An 18,481-nucleotide genomic window follows, 5' to 3' on the forward strand; every position below is an offset into this window, starting at 1 on the left:
AAGTTCTACATTTAAAAATCCCTACATGGCTGAGTGTGGTGGCTCATGCCTATAATCCCAACACTTTGGGGGGCTGAGGTGGGAAAATTGTTTGAGTCCAGGAGTTCAGAACCAGCTGGGGCAACATTGGGAAAACCTGTCTCTACAAAAAATAAAAATAAAAATAAAATAAAAATAAAAATAAATCAGTCAGGTGTGGTGGAATACACCTGTAGTCCCAGCTACACAAGAGGCTAAGAAAGGAAGATCACTTGAGCCCTAAAGTATGAGATTACAGTGAGCTATGATCACATCACTGCATTCTGGCCTGGGTAACAGAGCAAGAACCTATCTCTTTTTTTTTTAAAAAAAAAAAAAAAAAAAGATGCAGGGAATATGGAAACATTCTCTCAAATGATCCAGGCTTATGATTTATTTTAAACAAAATCATCAAAAAGCTGTGGGCTACACAGCTCTCAGTAACTAAGATATAACTTATCTTTTTATTGTATAACGTACTATATTACTCTCCAAATGTTTTACATGCTTAACTTTATCTCTATAAAGATAAGAGAAACCAGCCCACTGCCACCCTGCATAATCAGCTTTACATCATAGTTTTTTGGTATCTCTTCTAAGCGTATGAGGATAGTCTAGGCATTGAATAAGTTCATGATTGACCTCAGGTGAAAGAGATACCCAAAAACATGTTTGATTACATTAAAAATTATTGACTATCAGTTAGAATTTAATTAATCTAGAAAACTGACTATTAATATTACAACAGAGTATTTTAGCATTTAAAACTGGGAAACATTCCAAACTAGAAATCTCTATAATTAAAGTGATTGCTCTATGGTTGATCAAATTAGTACTGTCAAGATAATGTTAAGCAGTAATGCCCTTTTAGTAATGCCCTTTTTAAAATGAAAAGTATATTACACAATAATTTAATATTCTAATGAAGGTGCTTTAGAGGACAGTCTAATCATACATTATGAAATAATTCACACAAATAATTTGTTTACGCAAGGGACTGTGAAAATGAAAAGACTAAAGCATGACTTAACTCACCATGCTGCGTCAAGTATTCCACTATATTCCACACTATTGCTGGAATGCCATTCTTGGTGAGCCCCTGCCGTTGAAGTTCTTGGAGACTGACTCCAAATAACTTCTGATAGGTAAAATCCTTCTGTTCATTTAATGGCACCGCCACTATCTTTTTCATGTCTTCTTTCAGCCGAACCGCTGCTTTACTTTGCTTAAAAGAACGTAAGAAAAAAGAGCAGTCGGTCATATTGACTACAGGAGGTTGCATGGCTACAACAGAAACACGTGAATTAAAATGTGTTTGAAGATGAATAGTTGTGGTCTTATTTTTACTTCAACTCAAACCAAAATCTCTAACATCTCTCACATGTTGCTCAGATATAATGGCTAAAAGGAATGAAAAGTAATGAGAAACCTAAAGCCACAACTGAAGTGTGTAGCTAAGAGAGGGAGCAATACACTGCCGTATCTAAGATATATTACTACAGTAACCAAGGGGTGTGACTCAGAAGTACCTGGTTAACAAGAAAATAAAACATTTATAAGAACAGTGAAACACCAGGCAGATCCTGAGATGTTTCTAAAGACAAAAATTTGTCTCGGTGTCATTTTAAGGTAGCTTTAATTTAAAGTGTCAGAAGAAAAAATTACAATGACCATTCTACATGTACAATGACCATTATAGTTCTCTGATTTGATTGCATCTGTAAATATCTCAGTAATCTTTTGGAACATAATATCAACTCAGTTCGTACTGAGGTTCAAAATGCCCTCAAATCTTTGAAACAACAACATTTAGGTAGTCGCAATTTTAAATTCTTAAACAAGATTGTATTATATATATTGTAAATAAAAATGCAACTTAGATTCAATTACCTCAAATTAATAACACAATGAAAAATTCATAAGAGTTTGTTTCTTCCTTGTGATAAAAATCTGCATCCAAATAAAGAGGAATTTTTTAAGCATGTGTCTTATATAAATTTTATTATATATGTTAATAAATCCAAACACTGAAAAGAGAGATGGAAAAATGCAAACAGTCTTATTTGGGGGACAGAGGCAGTAAAATTGGAGGAAACTTCCACTTTTTGAGAATGAATGTAGCAGCTAACCAATGTGGAAATACTATTAAATGACTTAAATCACCATCATTTAGTCACTAAAAAATCCTAAGAGTAGAAACATTACGTTCAATCTAGAGTTGAGGAAACAAAAACCAGAGTTAAGTAATTTGGTAAAAGTCAGAGAACTAGTAAGAGACAGTTTCATCTTGCTCTAGGTCTATGTTCCTCTCCTTAACTTATAATAGGTTTATGTAATGTTATAGTGCAGTTTATGTACAATTATAGTAACAAACTTATAAATGCTATATGTGACATAAGACAATTACAAGTTAATTCTACAATCTTTGAGTAGGATAATTCCAATCTCAATTTGATTTTAAATTGTATAATCTACAGAATGAGGTAAGCTTTTACTAGCATATCTGCATCTTTTATAGGTCATATTTGAAAGCCATATTTCTCTAGTGAAAATTCAGCCAATGTAAAGATACAATACAGATTTAGTATCTATTAACATTATAAATAAGTCATGGGATAGCCACTATGGAGTACTAGTAGTATGGATGAAACCCATGATCTCTGTTACCAAGGAAATTATGATTATGTTAATTAAGTCCAACTTGTAACAGTTAATAACTTCTTTTTCTTATAGGTTTATAAATGTATCAATCTCCTTCAACTGAATCCATGGGAAATTTCAACCAGGTATATCTGGTGAGCAAGCAGCTAAAAAATAACCAGTAATAACAAAACTTAAAAAAAAAAACTCGTGTAGCATTAAAAACAGCTGACAGTGAAGTTAAATTATATAAATTTTATTTTATCTGCTTATACAGAGAATACAGCATAGTGGTTTAGAGCATAGACTATGGAACAAGACTGGATCAAATCCCATTCTGACTTTTATTAGCGATAACCTTGCACAAGTCATATAACCTCTGTGTGCCTCAATTTCCTCATCTATAAAATGGGAATACCAAGAGTTTGCATGTCATAGAAATGTACAAGGTAGAAATGAGTTCCTTTACGTAAAGGAGTAAGAACAGTGCCTGGCACACTCATTGAGTACTGACTGTCATAATCCTTTTCCTTCTCCTCTTTCTTCTAGGAATTATTATTCTGATTTCTTCTTAAAGTAATGGAAAGCTAATTAATCATTCCTGTAGTAAATATTTCTATAAAGGTTACTTTTTAAAAAGGGAAACATAGTCGAGACACGTTTGATTGCTGAATTCTGATGACCTAATTACTATTCTCCATACATCTCTAATTTTCTAAAATCTCTAAGTATGACCTTTGAACAATGAGGAGAAAATAACTTAACATGTACTTATCACAATTCCTTGATTTCTTCCTAGAAATTCACAAGGTTTCCTTAGAAATTCTGTCTATACGAGTTTAAAACCTTGAATTAGGGCTGGACATGGTGGCTGATGGCTATAATCCTAGCATTTTGGGAGGCTGAGGCGGGCAGATCATGAGTTCAGAAGATTGAGACCATCCTGGCCAACACGGTGAAACCCAGTCTCTACTAAAAATATAAAAAAAACCAAAAAACAAAAAAGTTAGCTGGGCATGGTGGCAGGCGCCTGTAGTCCCAGCTACTCAGGAGGCTGTGGCAGGAGAATGGCATGAACCCAGGAGGAGGAGCTTGCAGTGAACCGAGATTGCAACACTGCACTCCAGCCTGCGCAACACAGCAAGACTCCATCTAAAAAAAAAAAAAAAAAAGTTACTACTTAGGGTATTGAGTCTACCTTAACTGCTTAAACTTTTGTTTACATATAAATTCCCATGCATCACTTGAGTGTGAAGACTGGACTATCTGGAGCATATTCATGGGTGTGTGTGTATAAAAACAATATAGGTTTCCACATAACAAAGACAACCAGAGAACCTTAAAGTTTTACTGTTAGAACAATCCTTACGGGCCTTCTAATTCTTATACTATCGCCTTAGTGATAAGAAAATCAGGACCTAAAAAGTTGTGATGTTAGTCAAAAAGGGCTGTGTCTAGAGCCCAGATCTCCTGAGTTTTATACCAGTATACTTTTTATAATTAAGTACTGGTGACCTTGTTGATGGCTTTAATTTTGTTGGAAAATAGTTAGGATAGTTAACAAAATACACTGATTGTAGTAAATATTTATTGGTTTGGGGCACTTAAGTCTCCACTTGTCCTTTTTCCAAATAACAAATCCAGAGTGTGTTTTGGGGAATGACTGCAAGTTCACTGTGAACAGCTTTCATAACAATACTACTCAAAATGATTGCCTGGCCTCTAAGAAAGACGGGGCTCAGTCTCTCCACCAGGTGAATCAGATCCCTTCTCCTGCAAACCACTGAAGCTTGAGTGCCTTATCATAAAGACAGAAAATGGGTACTACTGTAGCGCTCTAACAAGATGGGCGATAGCATTTGCCACCTGCATCACTGCAGCTGATGTGGTCCTTCATCTACTCTTTCTGACATTGGTCATTCTTCCACTGTTCATTCCATTTGGTAAGCTGCTCCGGTAACTTTCCAGTAAAGTTTCTTTATGCTGAAATTATTCAGAACTCATTTCTGTTCTGTAACCACACACACACACACAGACATACTCTCTCTCTCTCTCTCGATCTAATTGATTAAAATACCTAGAAAAAAATAAAATAATCAGAGAAAATAGAAAATTAAAGTTTTAAAAGATAAGAAAAAATCAAAATGATAATGACAGTGAACTTTTATGGAGTCTCTACTGTCTATGCCAGTGAGGGCTGTCAATACTTCAAACGGCTTCACTCATTAAATCCTATAAAAAAGAAACTCTAGGAAGGAAGATACTTTTGTGATTACCACTTCACAAAAGGCACAGAGAAGCCAGTAAAGTGCTCCAGTTCACATAAGCAACTGGTACAGCCAGGAGTCACACCAGGCAAGCAAGCTGAGTCCAGGGGCCACAGTATTAACACTGTCTCCGAATAGATAGCTGTGAGAATAAAAAACACATGCTGCGAAGATAAGTGCACTTGCTAGAAATGAGAACCAAATTCCATATTCTTATAGCAGAGAAAAAGAGTTATTTACATGTTTCATGGTCTCTTTAATACAAAGTAAGATATGTTCAGAAGCAACATCAATAATTGTGATATTAGGACCTGAATAAAGAAGGCTTTCATCAATACAGTAAACAGGACAAATTTCAGAAGCTTTGAGTTTTTATAATAGCTAACACATAGTAGGGACTGACTGTATCACAGACACTGTTGTACATGGTTTAAAATTCATGTCTCTCAAAAATAAACAATGGGGAAAGGGCCCCCATTCAATAAATGGTGCTGGGAAAACTGGCTAACCATATGCAGAATAATGAAACTGGACCCCTACCTTTCACCATATACAAAAATTAACACAAAATGAATTAAAGACTTAAGTGTAAGACTTCAAACTATAAAAATTCTGGAAGAAATCCTAGGAAATATCCTTACGAACATCAGTCTAGGCAAATAATTTATGACCAAGTCTTCAAAAGCAAATGCAACAAAACCAAAATATAACTATTGGGACCTAATTAAACTAAAGAGCTTCTGCACAGCAAAAGAAACTATCAGCCTAGAGAATGGGGGGAAATATTTGCAAACTATGCATCCAAGAAAGGACTAACATCCAGAATCAATAAGGAATTTACACCAATCAACAAGAATAAAACAAATAACCCCATTAAAAACGAGCAGAGAACAAGAACAGACACTTCCTAAAAGAAGACATATAAGCAGCCAACAAACATGAAAAGATGCTCAACATCACTCATCATTAGAGAAACACAAATCAAAACCACAGTGAGATCTCATCTCATACCAGTCAGAATGGCTATAATTAAAAGTCAAAAAACAACACATGTTGTCAGGGTTGCAGAGAAAAGGGTACATTTATTCGCTGTTGGTAAGAATGTAAATTAGTTTATCCCCTGTGAAAAGCAGTTTAGAGATTTCTCAAAGAACTAAAAATAGAACTACCATTTAACCCAGCGATCCTAGTACTGGGTAGTATACATCAAAGGAAAATAAATCGGCTGGGCACAGTGGCTCATGCTTGTAATCTCAACACTTTGGGAGACCAAGGCAGGTGGATCACCTGAGGTCAAGAGTTTGACACCAGCCTGGCCAACATGGCGAAACCCCATCTCTACTAAAAATACAAAAATTAGCCAGGCGTGGTGGTGGGTGCTTGTAATCCCAGCTACTTGGGAGGCTAAGGCAGGAGAATCACTTGAACCTGGGAGGCAGAGGTTGCAGTGAGCTGAGATCGCATCACTGCACTCCAGCCTGGGTGACAGAGTGAGACTCCATCTCAAAAGAAAAAAGAAAATAAATCATCCTAACAAAAAGATACCTGTGCTCATATGTTTTTGGTAACACTGTTCACAATATTAAAGACATGGAATGAATTTGGGTGCCCATGACTGGTAGACTGGATAAAGAAAATGTGATACACATAAACCATGGAATGCAACACAGCCATAAAAAAGAATGAAATCATGCCTTCTGCGGCAACATGGATACAGCTGGAGGCCAGTATCCTAAGCAAACTAATGCAGAAACAGAAAACCAAATACAGCATGTTCTCACATATAGTGGGAATGAAACATCGGGTACAGAAAAAGAGAGGGAAGAGAGAGAGGGAAAAGGGTTGAAAAGTTCCTATTAGGTATTATGTTCACTATTTGGGTGACAGAATCAATAGAAGCCCAAATCTCAGCATCACATAATATACCCTTGTAACAGACCTGCACATGTACCCTGAATCTAAAATTTGAAAGACAAAAAATAAAAAATTAATGTGTCTAAGTCTCAAAACCACCTTATCAGTATGTACTCTTAGCTATTTCCATTAGGATAAGAAAATTAATGCACAACAAGAAGGAAGGAAGGAAGGAAGGAGAAAGAGAGAAAGGAAGGAAGGAAGGAAAGAAGGAAGGAAAAGAAAGAAAGAGAAAAAAACAAGAAAGAGAAAGAAAAAGAAAGAAAGAAAGAAAGAAAAGAAAAGAAAAGAAAAAAGAAAAGAAAAGAAAAAGGAAAGGAAAGGAAAGGAAAAGAAAAGAAAAGAAAAGAAAAAAGCAAAGAAAAGGAAAGAAAAGAAAAAGAAAAAAGGAAAACTGAGATGCCAAGAACAGAAACTTGACTAAGTTTACATGGTGATATGGTTTACATTTGTGTCTCTCCCCAAATCTCATGTGGAACTGTAATTTCCAATGTTGGAGGAAGGGCTGGGTGGGAGGTGACTGGATCACGGGGGAGGATTTCTCTCTTGCTGTTCTTGTGATAGTGAGTGAGTTCTCACAAGATCAGGTTGTTTAAAAAGTATGTAGCACCTCCTCCTTTCCTCTCTTCCTCTTTCTCTGGCCATGTAAGACATGCTTGTTTTTCCTTTGCCTTCACCATAATTGTAAGTTTCCTGAGGTCTCCCGAGTCTTGTATCCTGTACAGCCTGCAGAACTGTGAGCCATTTAAATGTCTTTTCTTTATAAATTATCCTGTCTCAGGTAAAGACACGAGATTTGTGAAGGGCCAGGCACACAACGATATAATTTGGATTTGAGTCACAACCCATATTTACAGCAATGTGAGAACAGAATAATACAGCAAATGTGGTACCTAGGAGTGGGCATTGCTATAAAGATACCTGAAAATATGGAAGCAGCTTTGGAAATGGGTAATGGTCAGAGGTTGGAACAGTTTGGAGGGCTCAGAAGAAAGGAAGATGAAGGAAAGTTTGGAACTTCCTATAAACTTGTTGATTGTGATCAAAATGCTGATAGTGATGTGGACAATGAAGTCCAGGCTGAGAAGGTCTCAGATGGAGATGAGGAACTTATTGAGAACTGGAGTAAAGGTTACTCTTATTATGCTTTAGCAAAGGAAGTGGCAGCATTTTGCCCCTTCTCTAGGGATCTGTGAAACTTTGAACTTAAGAGAAATGATTTAGGGTGTCTGGAGGAAGAAATGTCAAAGCAGCAAACCACTCAAGATTTGACCTGGCTGCTTCTAACAGTTTATTGTCATATGCATAAGCAAAGAGCTTATCTGAAACTGGAACTTATATTTATTAATAAAAGGAAAACAGAGCATAAAAGTTTAGAAAATTTGCAGCCTGATCATATGGTAGAAAAGAAAATCCAATTTTCTAGGGAGGAATTCAAGCCAGCTGCAGAAATTTGCAGCTGAACATTCAGAGGAACTGAATGTTAATAGCCAAGATAATGGGGAAAATGTCTCAAAGGCAGAGATCTTCACAGCAGCCCCTCCCATTACAGGGCCAGAGGCCTAGGAGGGAAGCATGGTTTCCTGGGCTGGGCCCAGGGCCTATGTTGCTTTGCTCAACCTCAGGACACTGATCCCTGTGTCCCAATCACTCCAGCTCCGGCCATGGCTAAAAGGACCCAAAATACATCTCAGGCCACTGCTCCAGAGGGTACAGGTCATAAGCCTTGGTGGCTTCCACATGGTATTAAGCCTATGGGTGCACAGAGGGCAAAAGTTGAGGCTTAGGAGCCTCTACCTAGATTTCAGAGGATGTATGGAAACTCCTGAATGTCCAGGCAGAAGTCTGCTGCAGGGGTGGAATCCTCATGGAGAACCTCTACTAGGGCAATGCAGAGGGAAAATGTGAGATTGGAGCCCCCATACAAGAGTCCCCACTGGGACACTGCCTAGTGGAGCTGTGAGAAGAGGACCACCATCGTCCAGGACCCAGAATGGTAGATCCACTGACAGCTTGTGTTGTGTGTCTGGAAAAGCTGTAGGCACTCAATGCCATCCCAGGAAAGCAACGGAGGGTCTGTACCCTATAGAGCCATACGGGCAGAGATGCCCAAGTCCTTGGGAGCCCACACGTTGCATCAGTGTGGCCTAGATGTGAGACATGGAGTGAAAGAAGATTATTTTCGAGCTTTAAGATTTAATGACTGCCCTGCTGGGTTTCAAACTTGCACAGGGTTTGTATCCCCTTTGTTTTGGCTGATTTCTCCCTTTTTGAATGGATGTATTTACCTAACACCTGTACCCCATTTTATCTTGGAAGAAACTAACTTGGTTAAAAAAAAAAAAACTTGGTTTTGATTTTACAGGCCCATAGGCAAAAGGGACCTGCCTTGTCTCAGATGAGACTGTGGACTGGACTTTTGAGTTAATGCTGAAATGAGTTAAGACTCGGGGGACTGTTGAGAAGGAATGATTGTATTTTGTAATGTTAGAAGGACATGAGATTTAAGAAGGGCCAGGGACAGAATGATATAATTTGGATTTGAGTCACCACCCACATCTCATCTCAAATTGTAATCCCCAATGTTGGAGAAGGTGCCTGGTGAGAGGTAATCAGACCAGGGGGGTGGATGGTTATAGTGAGTCAGTTCTCACAAGATCTGGTTGTTTAAAAGTATGTAGCACCTCTCTCTTTCCTCTCTTCCTCCTCTTCTGGCCATATAAGATGAGCCTGCTTCCCCTTTGCCTACCACTATGATTGTAAGTTTCCTGAGGCCTCACCAGCCATGCTTCCTTACAGCCTGTGGAACCAGGAGACAATTAAACCTCTTTTCTTTGTAAAGTACCCAGTCTCAGGCAGTTCTTTATAGCAATGCAAGAACAGACTAATACATATGGCTGGTAAAGTTTACAGCCAGAACATAACTTCAGATCCTTAAGGCTCCAGTGCTTGAGCTTTTAATGATGACACACTATGGCATCACCAGAACCTTTAATACTGGCAGCTCTGTGAGGGCCCAAGGGGGCCAACATTGCCTGTATGCAGCTCTGTTTAACTTAATACAAAATCCAATTTTAGACTACTGAAATCAATGGCCTGTATTTCCTTATAGCAATCCTTCACAAACTTAAAGCCCATATATTTAAAGTACTTTGAAGGATAATCAGGTTACACTGCTGGTTAAATTCAGAACCATGTGCTCCAAGACTCTTTGGAACTGGAGCTAGGGTTAATAAATCTAACAAGGAATGTATAAGATAGAAAGATACCCCATCACCAAATAAAAGTAGTGCAAGGAAAGTACAAGGTGATCCTGAGACATCTTGCTCCAGAAAGCAATAAAAAAAAATGCTCAAGGCCTAAGGGGGCACATTCACAAGACCTATGGGCCAGTGTAATGGAATCCCACTGGGTAAATTTATGGTAGTTAAAGCACCAAGAGTAAGCACTGTAAATAATGACATATTTAGTTAAGCTAAATTTGTTATTAAGACATATAACCTATGTATTAACATATTTAATACACTAATAACATAGTGTATTAAAAATTCCTGAATTCATAATAAGTGAGAGAAAGCGGTAAAAAAGTTAAGGACTTCTTTACAGAAGAATGCTGCAGTTAAATGTAGAAGGAATGACAATTAGAAAACCACCATTTTTCTCACAAATTACTTAATAAATAATGTAAGCAAGGATAATCAGCAGCTGTCGAAACATCAGCTGAAAGGTTGTTGGAGAATAAGATTTTCATAGCATCAAAAAGATTACCTCACAGATTATATACTCATTGCAAAGAAAAAATTCACTATTACAATTATATCTGGCCATAATCACCTTAAATCTTTACCCAAAAGATCCAGTTTATCATTACTAATCATGAGAGGACTTGTCATCATGTGTTCCTGATGTGATGCATTATAAAGAACACATAATTTATCAAGTGTTCTTGCTAAAAACCTTTAAGGTGATGCTCACTAGCTTGTAAACCTAACTTCTAGCTTACAGTAAATACAGGAGGTAGAAGAACAAGTTAAAAGAGACTGAGAAAAAAGAAACAAATCCAGAAGGAGAGACATTCTAACATAGTATCACCCTGGACTTTTCAAAACATCATTGTCATGAGGGAAAGACTGGTTCTAGATTTAAAATAAGTTAAAATACACAACCTTCAAATGTAATATATGAATCTTGATTGTTTCCCCATTTATTAAAGAAAAACATAGACACATGTCATCATGCATTTTACCAAATTCACAGAATGCATAACACAAACAGGGAAACCTAATGTAAACTATGAGATCTACTTAACTATAATGTATCAATATTGGCTCATCAATTATAACAAATGTGCCACACCAATGCAAGATGATAGTAATAGAAGAAACTGGGAAGTAAGGACAAAGAATTATGTGGGAACTCTGTACTTCCCAGTCACTTTCTGTAAATGTAAAACTGCTAAAAAAAAATGTCTACTCATTTTTAAAAGCAAAATTAGGCCAGGTGTGGTGGTTCACGCCTGTAACACACTTTGGAAGGCCGAGGCAGAAGGATCACTTGAGGCAAGGAGTTTGAGACCTTTATATAAGCATAACTGACATCAAAAAAGGGGTGGGAGTTGTTCAAGACCAGCCTGGGCAACAAACTGAGATCCCATCTCCACAAAAAAATATTTTTTTAAATTATCTGGACATGATGGCTAATCCTCCCACCACAGCTTCTCAGGAGGCTGTGGCAGAAAGATCACTTGAGCCCAGGAATTTGAAGCTGCAGTGAGCTATGATCACACCACTGAACTCCAGCTTGGGAGACAGAGCAAGACACTGTCTCTTTAAAAAAAAAAAAAAAAAAAAAAAACAGCAAAAATAAAAACAGCCAATTGTTTCATCAGGACAACTGGGAAAATGTGAAAATGTACTGGATATTAGATGGTGTAACTTTAAATATTTTAGGTATAATAACATATAACAACATCATGTAAGAACTAATTTATTCCAGTTATAGTATTCCTTATTCTTATAAGGTGCATGCTGAAACAGGGATGCAATGTAACGATGTCTTCAAATACTAAAATATTTCAAACACAAAGTGTCTATGCTTGTATATATATTGTATATATGCATATGTATACAAACATACAAAGAGACAGAGGGAATGAGTACAAATATCACAGAATGCTGATTTTTAAATCTAAGTGGGCAGTATACAGAGTGTCCATTATACTAGTCTTTCAACTTTTATGAATGCTTGATATTTTTCATTAATAAAAAATTTGGAAAAAATAGGAATCCCTCAAAGAGACTTCCAGCTAACAAAGAGTTATACCTTATACCAATTTTTTTGACAGCATAAGAGGAAAAGGAACATGTTCTTTCCAAATTGTAATTTAGAAATTAACAATAACAATTGTAGGATTACTCTTTTATAGAGACATAGACAATCATATTAACTTGGATAAGGTTGACGTCATGGAAAAGGAATAGATCTGAAATTAGAGCACTTGAGTTTGAATCCTGGTTTTGCCATTGACTGGTATAGTCTCACTGGGAATGTCAGCCTCTTTGGTGAATGTGCACCTTTGGAAAAGAGCAAACTCAACAATAAAGAAGGATGACCCATGCTGTCTGTGATGGTTAATATTGAGTGTCAACTTGACTGGATTGAAGGATTCAAAGTATTGTTCCTGAGTGTGTCTGTGAGGGTGTTACCAAAAGAGATGAACATTTGAGTCAGTGGACTGGGAGGGACAGACCCACACACAATCTGGGTGGGCACCATCTAATCAGCGGCCAGTGTGGCTAGGACAAAAGCAGGCAGAGGAACGTGGAAGGACTAGACTTGCTAGGTCTTCCATTTTCATCTTTCTCCCATGCTGGATGCTGCCTGCCCTCAAACATTGGACTCCAAGCTCTTCAGCTTTTGGACTCTTGGACTTACACCAGTGGTTTGCCAGGGGCTTTCAGACCTTCAGCCACAGATTGAAGGCTGCACTATCGGCTTCCCTACTTTTGAGGTTTTGGGATTCGGTGGGAGTTTACCTTGTGATTGTTTGAGTCAATACTCCTAATAACTCCCCCTTCATGTATATACCTATCCTATTAGTTATGTCCCTCTAAGAGAACCTTGACTAATACACTCTCCAGTCACCAACTGAGTCAATCTTAGGGAACACTGGGGAGACACCGCAGCCAGATCACCCTCACATTCAGCCTTTTGAACTTAAAAAAATTTTTATCTATCCCAAGACTACCTCCTCATCTGTTAAACTGCAGTAATAACACCTACTTAAAAGTGTTAAGAGTGTGAGTATAAGGGAGATAAAGAGAGATGTTAATGAGTACAAACACACAGTTAGAAAGAAGGAATACATTCTAAGATTGATAGCAGAGTAGGATGACTATAGTTAACAAGTACTGCATATTTCAAAACAGCTAGAAGAATGGACTTGAAATGTTCCCAACACATAGAAATGATAAATACTTGAGGTGATCAAGTCAAATACCCTGACTTGATCATTACACAGCCTATGCATTTAATAACATATCACATGTACCTCATAAATATGTACAAACATTATCAACAAAAATTGTTATGAGAGTTTAATTAACCCAATTATGCCAAAGGTTGCAAATTTTTCTTGCTAAAAATCAGACCTGGATGATGACCTTGAGCAGTAGGATATAAATAACTCCCACAAGCTTAGCGTTCCAATAATGGGACACTAGGCATAAATGGGTTAAATAATGTACGTAAAAGCATTTCTCACACAGTTGGAAGAGAGTTAATGCTAAAAATGTTGATTAAAAATTTCTTTGTGGTGACCAATTCTTTAAAAGGATAGTGTGGCAAGCCAGGCACGGTGGCTCATGCCTGTAATCCTAGCACTTTGGGAAGCCGAGGTGGGTGGATCACTCGAGCCCAGGAGTTCAAGACCAGCCTGGCCAACATGGTAAAACTCCGTCTCTACTAAAAATACAAAAATTAGCCAAGTGTGGTGGTGGGTGCCTGTAATCCCAGCTACTCCAGAGGCTGAGGCACAAGAATTGCTTGGACCTGAGTGGTAGAGGTTGCAGTGAGCTGAGTTTATGCCACTGCACTCCAGCCTGGGTGACAGAGCAAAACTCTGCCTCAAAATAAAATAGAATACTGTGGCAGAGTTTGCAGTTGCCTATTGATGGATGTTTCTCTTCCTTAGTAAGAGAACTCTGATTTTGTTTGCAATGGTAGGGAACAAAGTGCTCAGTTAAAACGTACCCAGCCTTCATTGCAGCACATCTTTGATAGACATATGTATATGTTTGATGAACAAGATATAAATAGACGCTGCTGAGACCACCAGAAAAACTCCTTAAAAGGGGAGCAATACAGTTTCCCCATGTCCCTGTTTTCTGCCTAGATCACAGATACAACGCCCAATAGCCATGCTGTAATTAAGTAGCAACCCAGAAGCTAAGCTCTAAGTACAGTAAAATAGAAAAAAGGGACTTGTAGCCTGATGACGTAATAGAGGCACATGTCCACCTTGGAATAGCTAGCTATGGACTTATTTTATGTGAGAATCCCCAAATAGTGCTCTGTCAGAAAGTCAATTATTTACTGAATACGTTGTTAAATCAAGGAAATCTGAAGCTGTCTAAAAACCAATTTTCTAAATCTAGTACATTAATTTGAAAAACTCAAAGCAGTTCTTAGATACCTTATTTGTTACCCTTACAGAAACATTTCATAGCATAAAGAGTTATTTATGTGCATTGTAGATCCAAGACAATAGCTCTTAACCTAGAACCCATGAATCATGAGACCCTGAAAGTACATAAAATATAATTTTTTTAGAAATCATATTCTCAAAGAAGTCTATGATCTGAAAAATAAAGATCCAACAATCTTTAAACATTCACAGAAAAGTAAAGTTTAAGATTTTTAAAAGATAATCCATTTAAATTTCTCTTTATGTTTTTTTTCCTATTTAGCCCATTGATTTTTTCATCCAAAAATTATTTAAAATAACTTAAATCGCCTTATAGCTCACAAATTAAGTTCAACTAATTTTTTCAAATTAGACTAAAAACTTTCTATTAAAAAAGACTCTATGTACTTGATACTGTTGAAATGTTCAAGAATCTATTAAAGACAAATCCAATAAAAATCTCAGGGTATCACTTCTTCTGAAACCACACAGATGAAGACAGTGAAGAAAAGTAACAGAAAAGCTATAAACTCTGATTTGTATACGTGATGCCAAAGGTGAGGATGGTGCGGAAAGCTTATGGCAGACATCACACCAGCACTGGGGTAGAAGTCTAGAAAGGACCAGCAGTGGAAAGCGTTCAAACTCTCCTACAAATATTTGCCACCTGAAAGAGAGAGCACACTGTCAAAAGGAGCTGAAAAGACTCAGCTGATTGGAGAAGAGGAGGGAGAAGGTACAGAAGACACCTACAGGCACACCAAGGTGGCAGATACCAGGAAGCATTAGAAAAATACACTACCTAAGAGTGAGTGCATCACCTTGGAAGCCAAGTTTACAAAGAAAAGGCAACAGAGCTCTCTTGACCCAGGCCAGCTTCTGGGAGGCAAAGGAGAGATGGGCAAACAGAGGGGCTGTATTAAGAAAACAGTCATTTTTGTAGTAATAGAGGGGGGAACCTCCCTGAACTGTGAAACTTGAAAGGCTACTTTGGCCTGTTATCACTATACCCCACAGGAAACTCTTGCTACTAACCCGCAAAACTTCATCTCACTCAAATATGAGTAGGAAAAAAGGATCATGGCCAGCATTTACATAGGAACAGTATTTTTTTAAGTATAAAAAAGCATCACTATCTTCCTGCAAGAACTCATCAGAAAAATGCTGCCAAGAAGCAGACGGAAACTATAACCTAACAAAAAGAACTAACAAAATTTTAATAAGGATGTGACAACAGAAGCACAGACAACAACAACAAAAAGATAAATAGAACTTCAAAACTAAAAATGTTTGTGCATCAAGAGACACCATGGCCAGGAGCAGTGGCTCATGCCTGTAATCCCAACACTTTGAGAGACTGAGGCAGGAGGATTGCTTCAGTCCAGAAGTTCAAGACATCTGGGCAACATAGCAAGACCCTGTCTCTACAAAATACAATAAATAAATAAATAAATAAATAACCAAGCAAGCAAGCAAGCTGGGCATGGTGACACACACCTGTAGTCCCAGCTACTCAGGAGGCCGAGGTGGGTGGACTGCTTGAGCCCAGGAGGTCGAGGCTACAGTGAGCCATGATGTCACCACTGCACTCCAGCCTGAGCAACAAAATGAGACCCTATCTAAAAAAAAAAAAAAAAAAAAAAAAAAAGACACTTATCAAAGAGTGAAAAGACACAACACATAGAATAGAATCCTATAGAACAGGGGAAAATATTTGCAATTCATATATCTGAATACATATTCAAAATATGTAAAGAATTCCAACAATTCAACAACAAAAAATAGCCCAGTTCGAAAATGAACAAAGGACTTGGATAATCATTTTTCCAAATAAGACATAATGTGCCTAATAAGCACATTAAAATATGCTCAACATCACTAGTCTTTAGGGAAATGCAAATCAAAACTACAATGGGATATCACTTCACACCAATTAGGATGGCTATTATAAAAAAAGAAAGAAAGAAAATAACAAGTATTGGTTAAGAGGTGGAAAAGTTGTAACCCCTGTGCATCATCAGTGAAATACAAAGTAGAACAGCCAAAGTGGGAAACAGCTAAATGGTTCCTCAAGAAGTTAAACATAGATTTACTACATTATGTAATGATTCCCCTTCTGGGTATATACTCTGAAAGCAGGGACTCAGACAGACATTTGTTCAACAATGTTCACAGCAGCATTATTCACAACAGCCAAAAAGCAGAAACAATCTAAATTGTTTCACAACAGATGAATGGATAAATGTAAGGTAGAATATACATAAAATGGAATATTATTCAGGCCTGAAAAGGAATGAACTTCTGACACATGCTACAAGATGGATAAACCTTAAAAGCATTATGCAAAGTGAATAAACCAGACACAAAAAGACAAAAATTGTCTCGTTACACTAACATGAGATACCTAGGCTAGGCAAACATACAGAGACAGAGGGAAGAACAATGGCTACTGGGGCTGGGAGATGGGAGGATTGGAAGTTATTGTTTTATGGGGATAAAGTTTATTTTGGAGGTGATAAAAAGTTCTTGAAATGGCTAGTGATAGTGATGCATAACACTGTGAATATGCTTAATCCTACAGAATTATACACCTAAAATAGTTAAAACAGTAAATTTTATGTTATGTATATTTTATCACAATAAAAAAAGTTAAAGAATTGATCACAATGATGAAAGAACACAAATCAGAAATAAAAAATTCAGGGAAGAATTTGAGCCACTTTAGATCCCACCTACGCTTCTTTCCAACATGCGTTTCTCTTTTTTCTTTTTTCTTTTTACTTCAAAATGTTTTTGAGGTGATCAGATAATAGGAGAATGTGAAGTAGAGACCGGTGGAACTCAGGAAACAGGGAAAAGGGAAAGGAAAAAACATTTCAGAAGTGAAGACTAAATTATAAGAACACAAAGAAGAACAGAAATTGTTCACCTCAGTAAGGGGCAGAGAGGAAATGAGGAAAGTAGATATAATGAAACATTTTTAGAAATCAGAACGATTTGAGAGTTACAGAAAGCAGCTAACTGATGCCACTTTATGCCCCATTTCCACTCTTAGAAATCCCCAATGAAGAAAATCAAACAATGGAATAGAATATTTAAAGATGTAATTCACAAAAACTTTGTTTAAATAGAAGTGCTTTGAGTTTACATATTGAAAGGCACATCACAAACCCAGAACAGTCTGCACAAAGATGTATTACAAGGAAATTATTAGACTAACAATAAAGAATCTTTTGCGCAGCCAAGCAAAAATCATGTCACCATGTAATAAAAGAAAAATAAGAGTAGCCTCAAATTTATAGATTGCAGTACTTGATCTTGGCAGAGCATGAAAGGCTTACAAAATATTTATGGAAAGAAAGTATGAGCCAAGGCCGGGCGCAGTGGCTCACGCCTGTAATCCCAGCACTTTGGGAGGCCAAAGCAGGTAGATTACCTGCGGTTGGGAGTTTGAGACCAGTCTGACCAACATGGAGAGACCCCGTCTCTACTAATAATACAAAAATTAGCTAGGCATGGTGACACATGCCTGTAATCCCAGCTACTTGGGAGGCTGAGGCATGAGAATCGCTTGAACCCAGGAGGCGGAGGTTACAGTGAGCTGAGATCGCGCCATTGCACTCCAGCCTGGGCGACAAGAGTGAAACTCCATCTCAAAACAAAAAAAAAAAAAAGAAAGAAAAGAAAGTATGAGCCAAATTTAATAATCAGTCAAGCTGTCCTTCAACTATAAAAGCTACAATTTGAACAGACAAAGGCTAAAAGAATACTGTACACCTGAACCTTCCTTGTCCAAACTACCAGAGAACAAATTTTAACCAATTACTCAATGGCTGGGAAAGTTTGATGAAAAGACCAGCAAAAAAATTAAAAATAAAGTAAAAGTACAACCATGTAATATGAAGAAGAAATGAAAAATCTGGAACAATTATACACAAAAGAGAAGATTGGAGGTTGG

General features: G+C 37.3%; 1 protein-coding gene across 29 annotated transcripts in view; it reads right to left on the reverse strand.

Moving 5' to 3' along the window:
- The window catches only part of FAM13A (family with sequence similarity 13 member A), a 371,035-nt gene that overhangs the window by 284,092 nt on the left and 68,462 nt on the right, over positions 1-18,481 (reverse strand). For all 29 annotated transcript variants that reach the window (XM_074040148.1, XM_074040145.1, XM_074040141.1 and 26 more), the window contains one exon: positions 1,054-1,243. Coding sequence is in view for 20 of the 29 variants with exons in the window: in XM_074040132.1 (XP_073896233.1) it covers positions 1,054-1,243 (190 nt within the window). In the remaining 9 variants the exon portion in view is untranslated. The remainder of the gene's footprint in view (positions 1-1,053; positions 1,244-18,481) is intronic.

The sequence above is a fragment of the Macaca fascicularis genome, chromosome 5, assembly GCF_037993035.2.
Source record: "Macaca fascicularis isolate 582-1 chromosome 5, T2T-MFA8v1.1".
Taxonomy (NCBI): domain Eukaryota; kingdom Metazoa; phylum Chordata; class Mammalia; order Primates; family Cercopithecidae; genus Macaca; species Macaca fascicularis.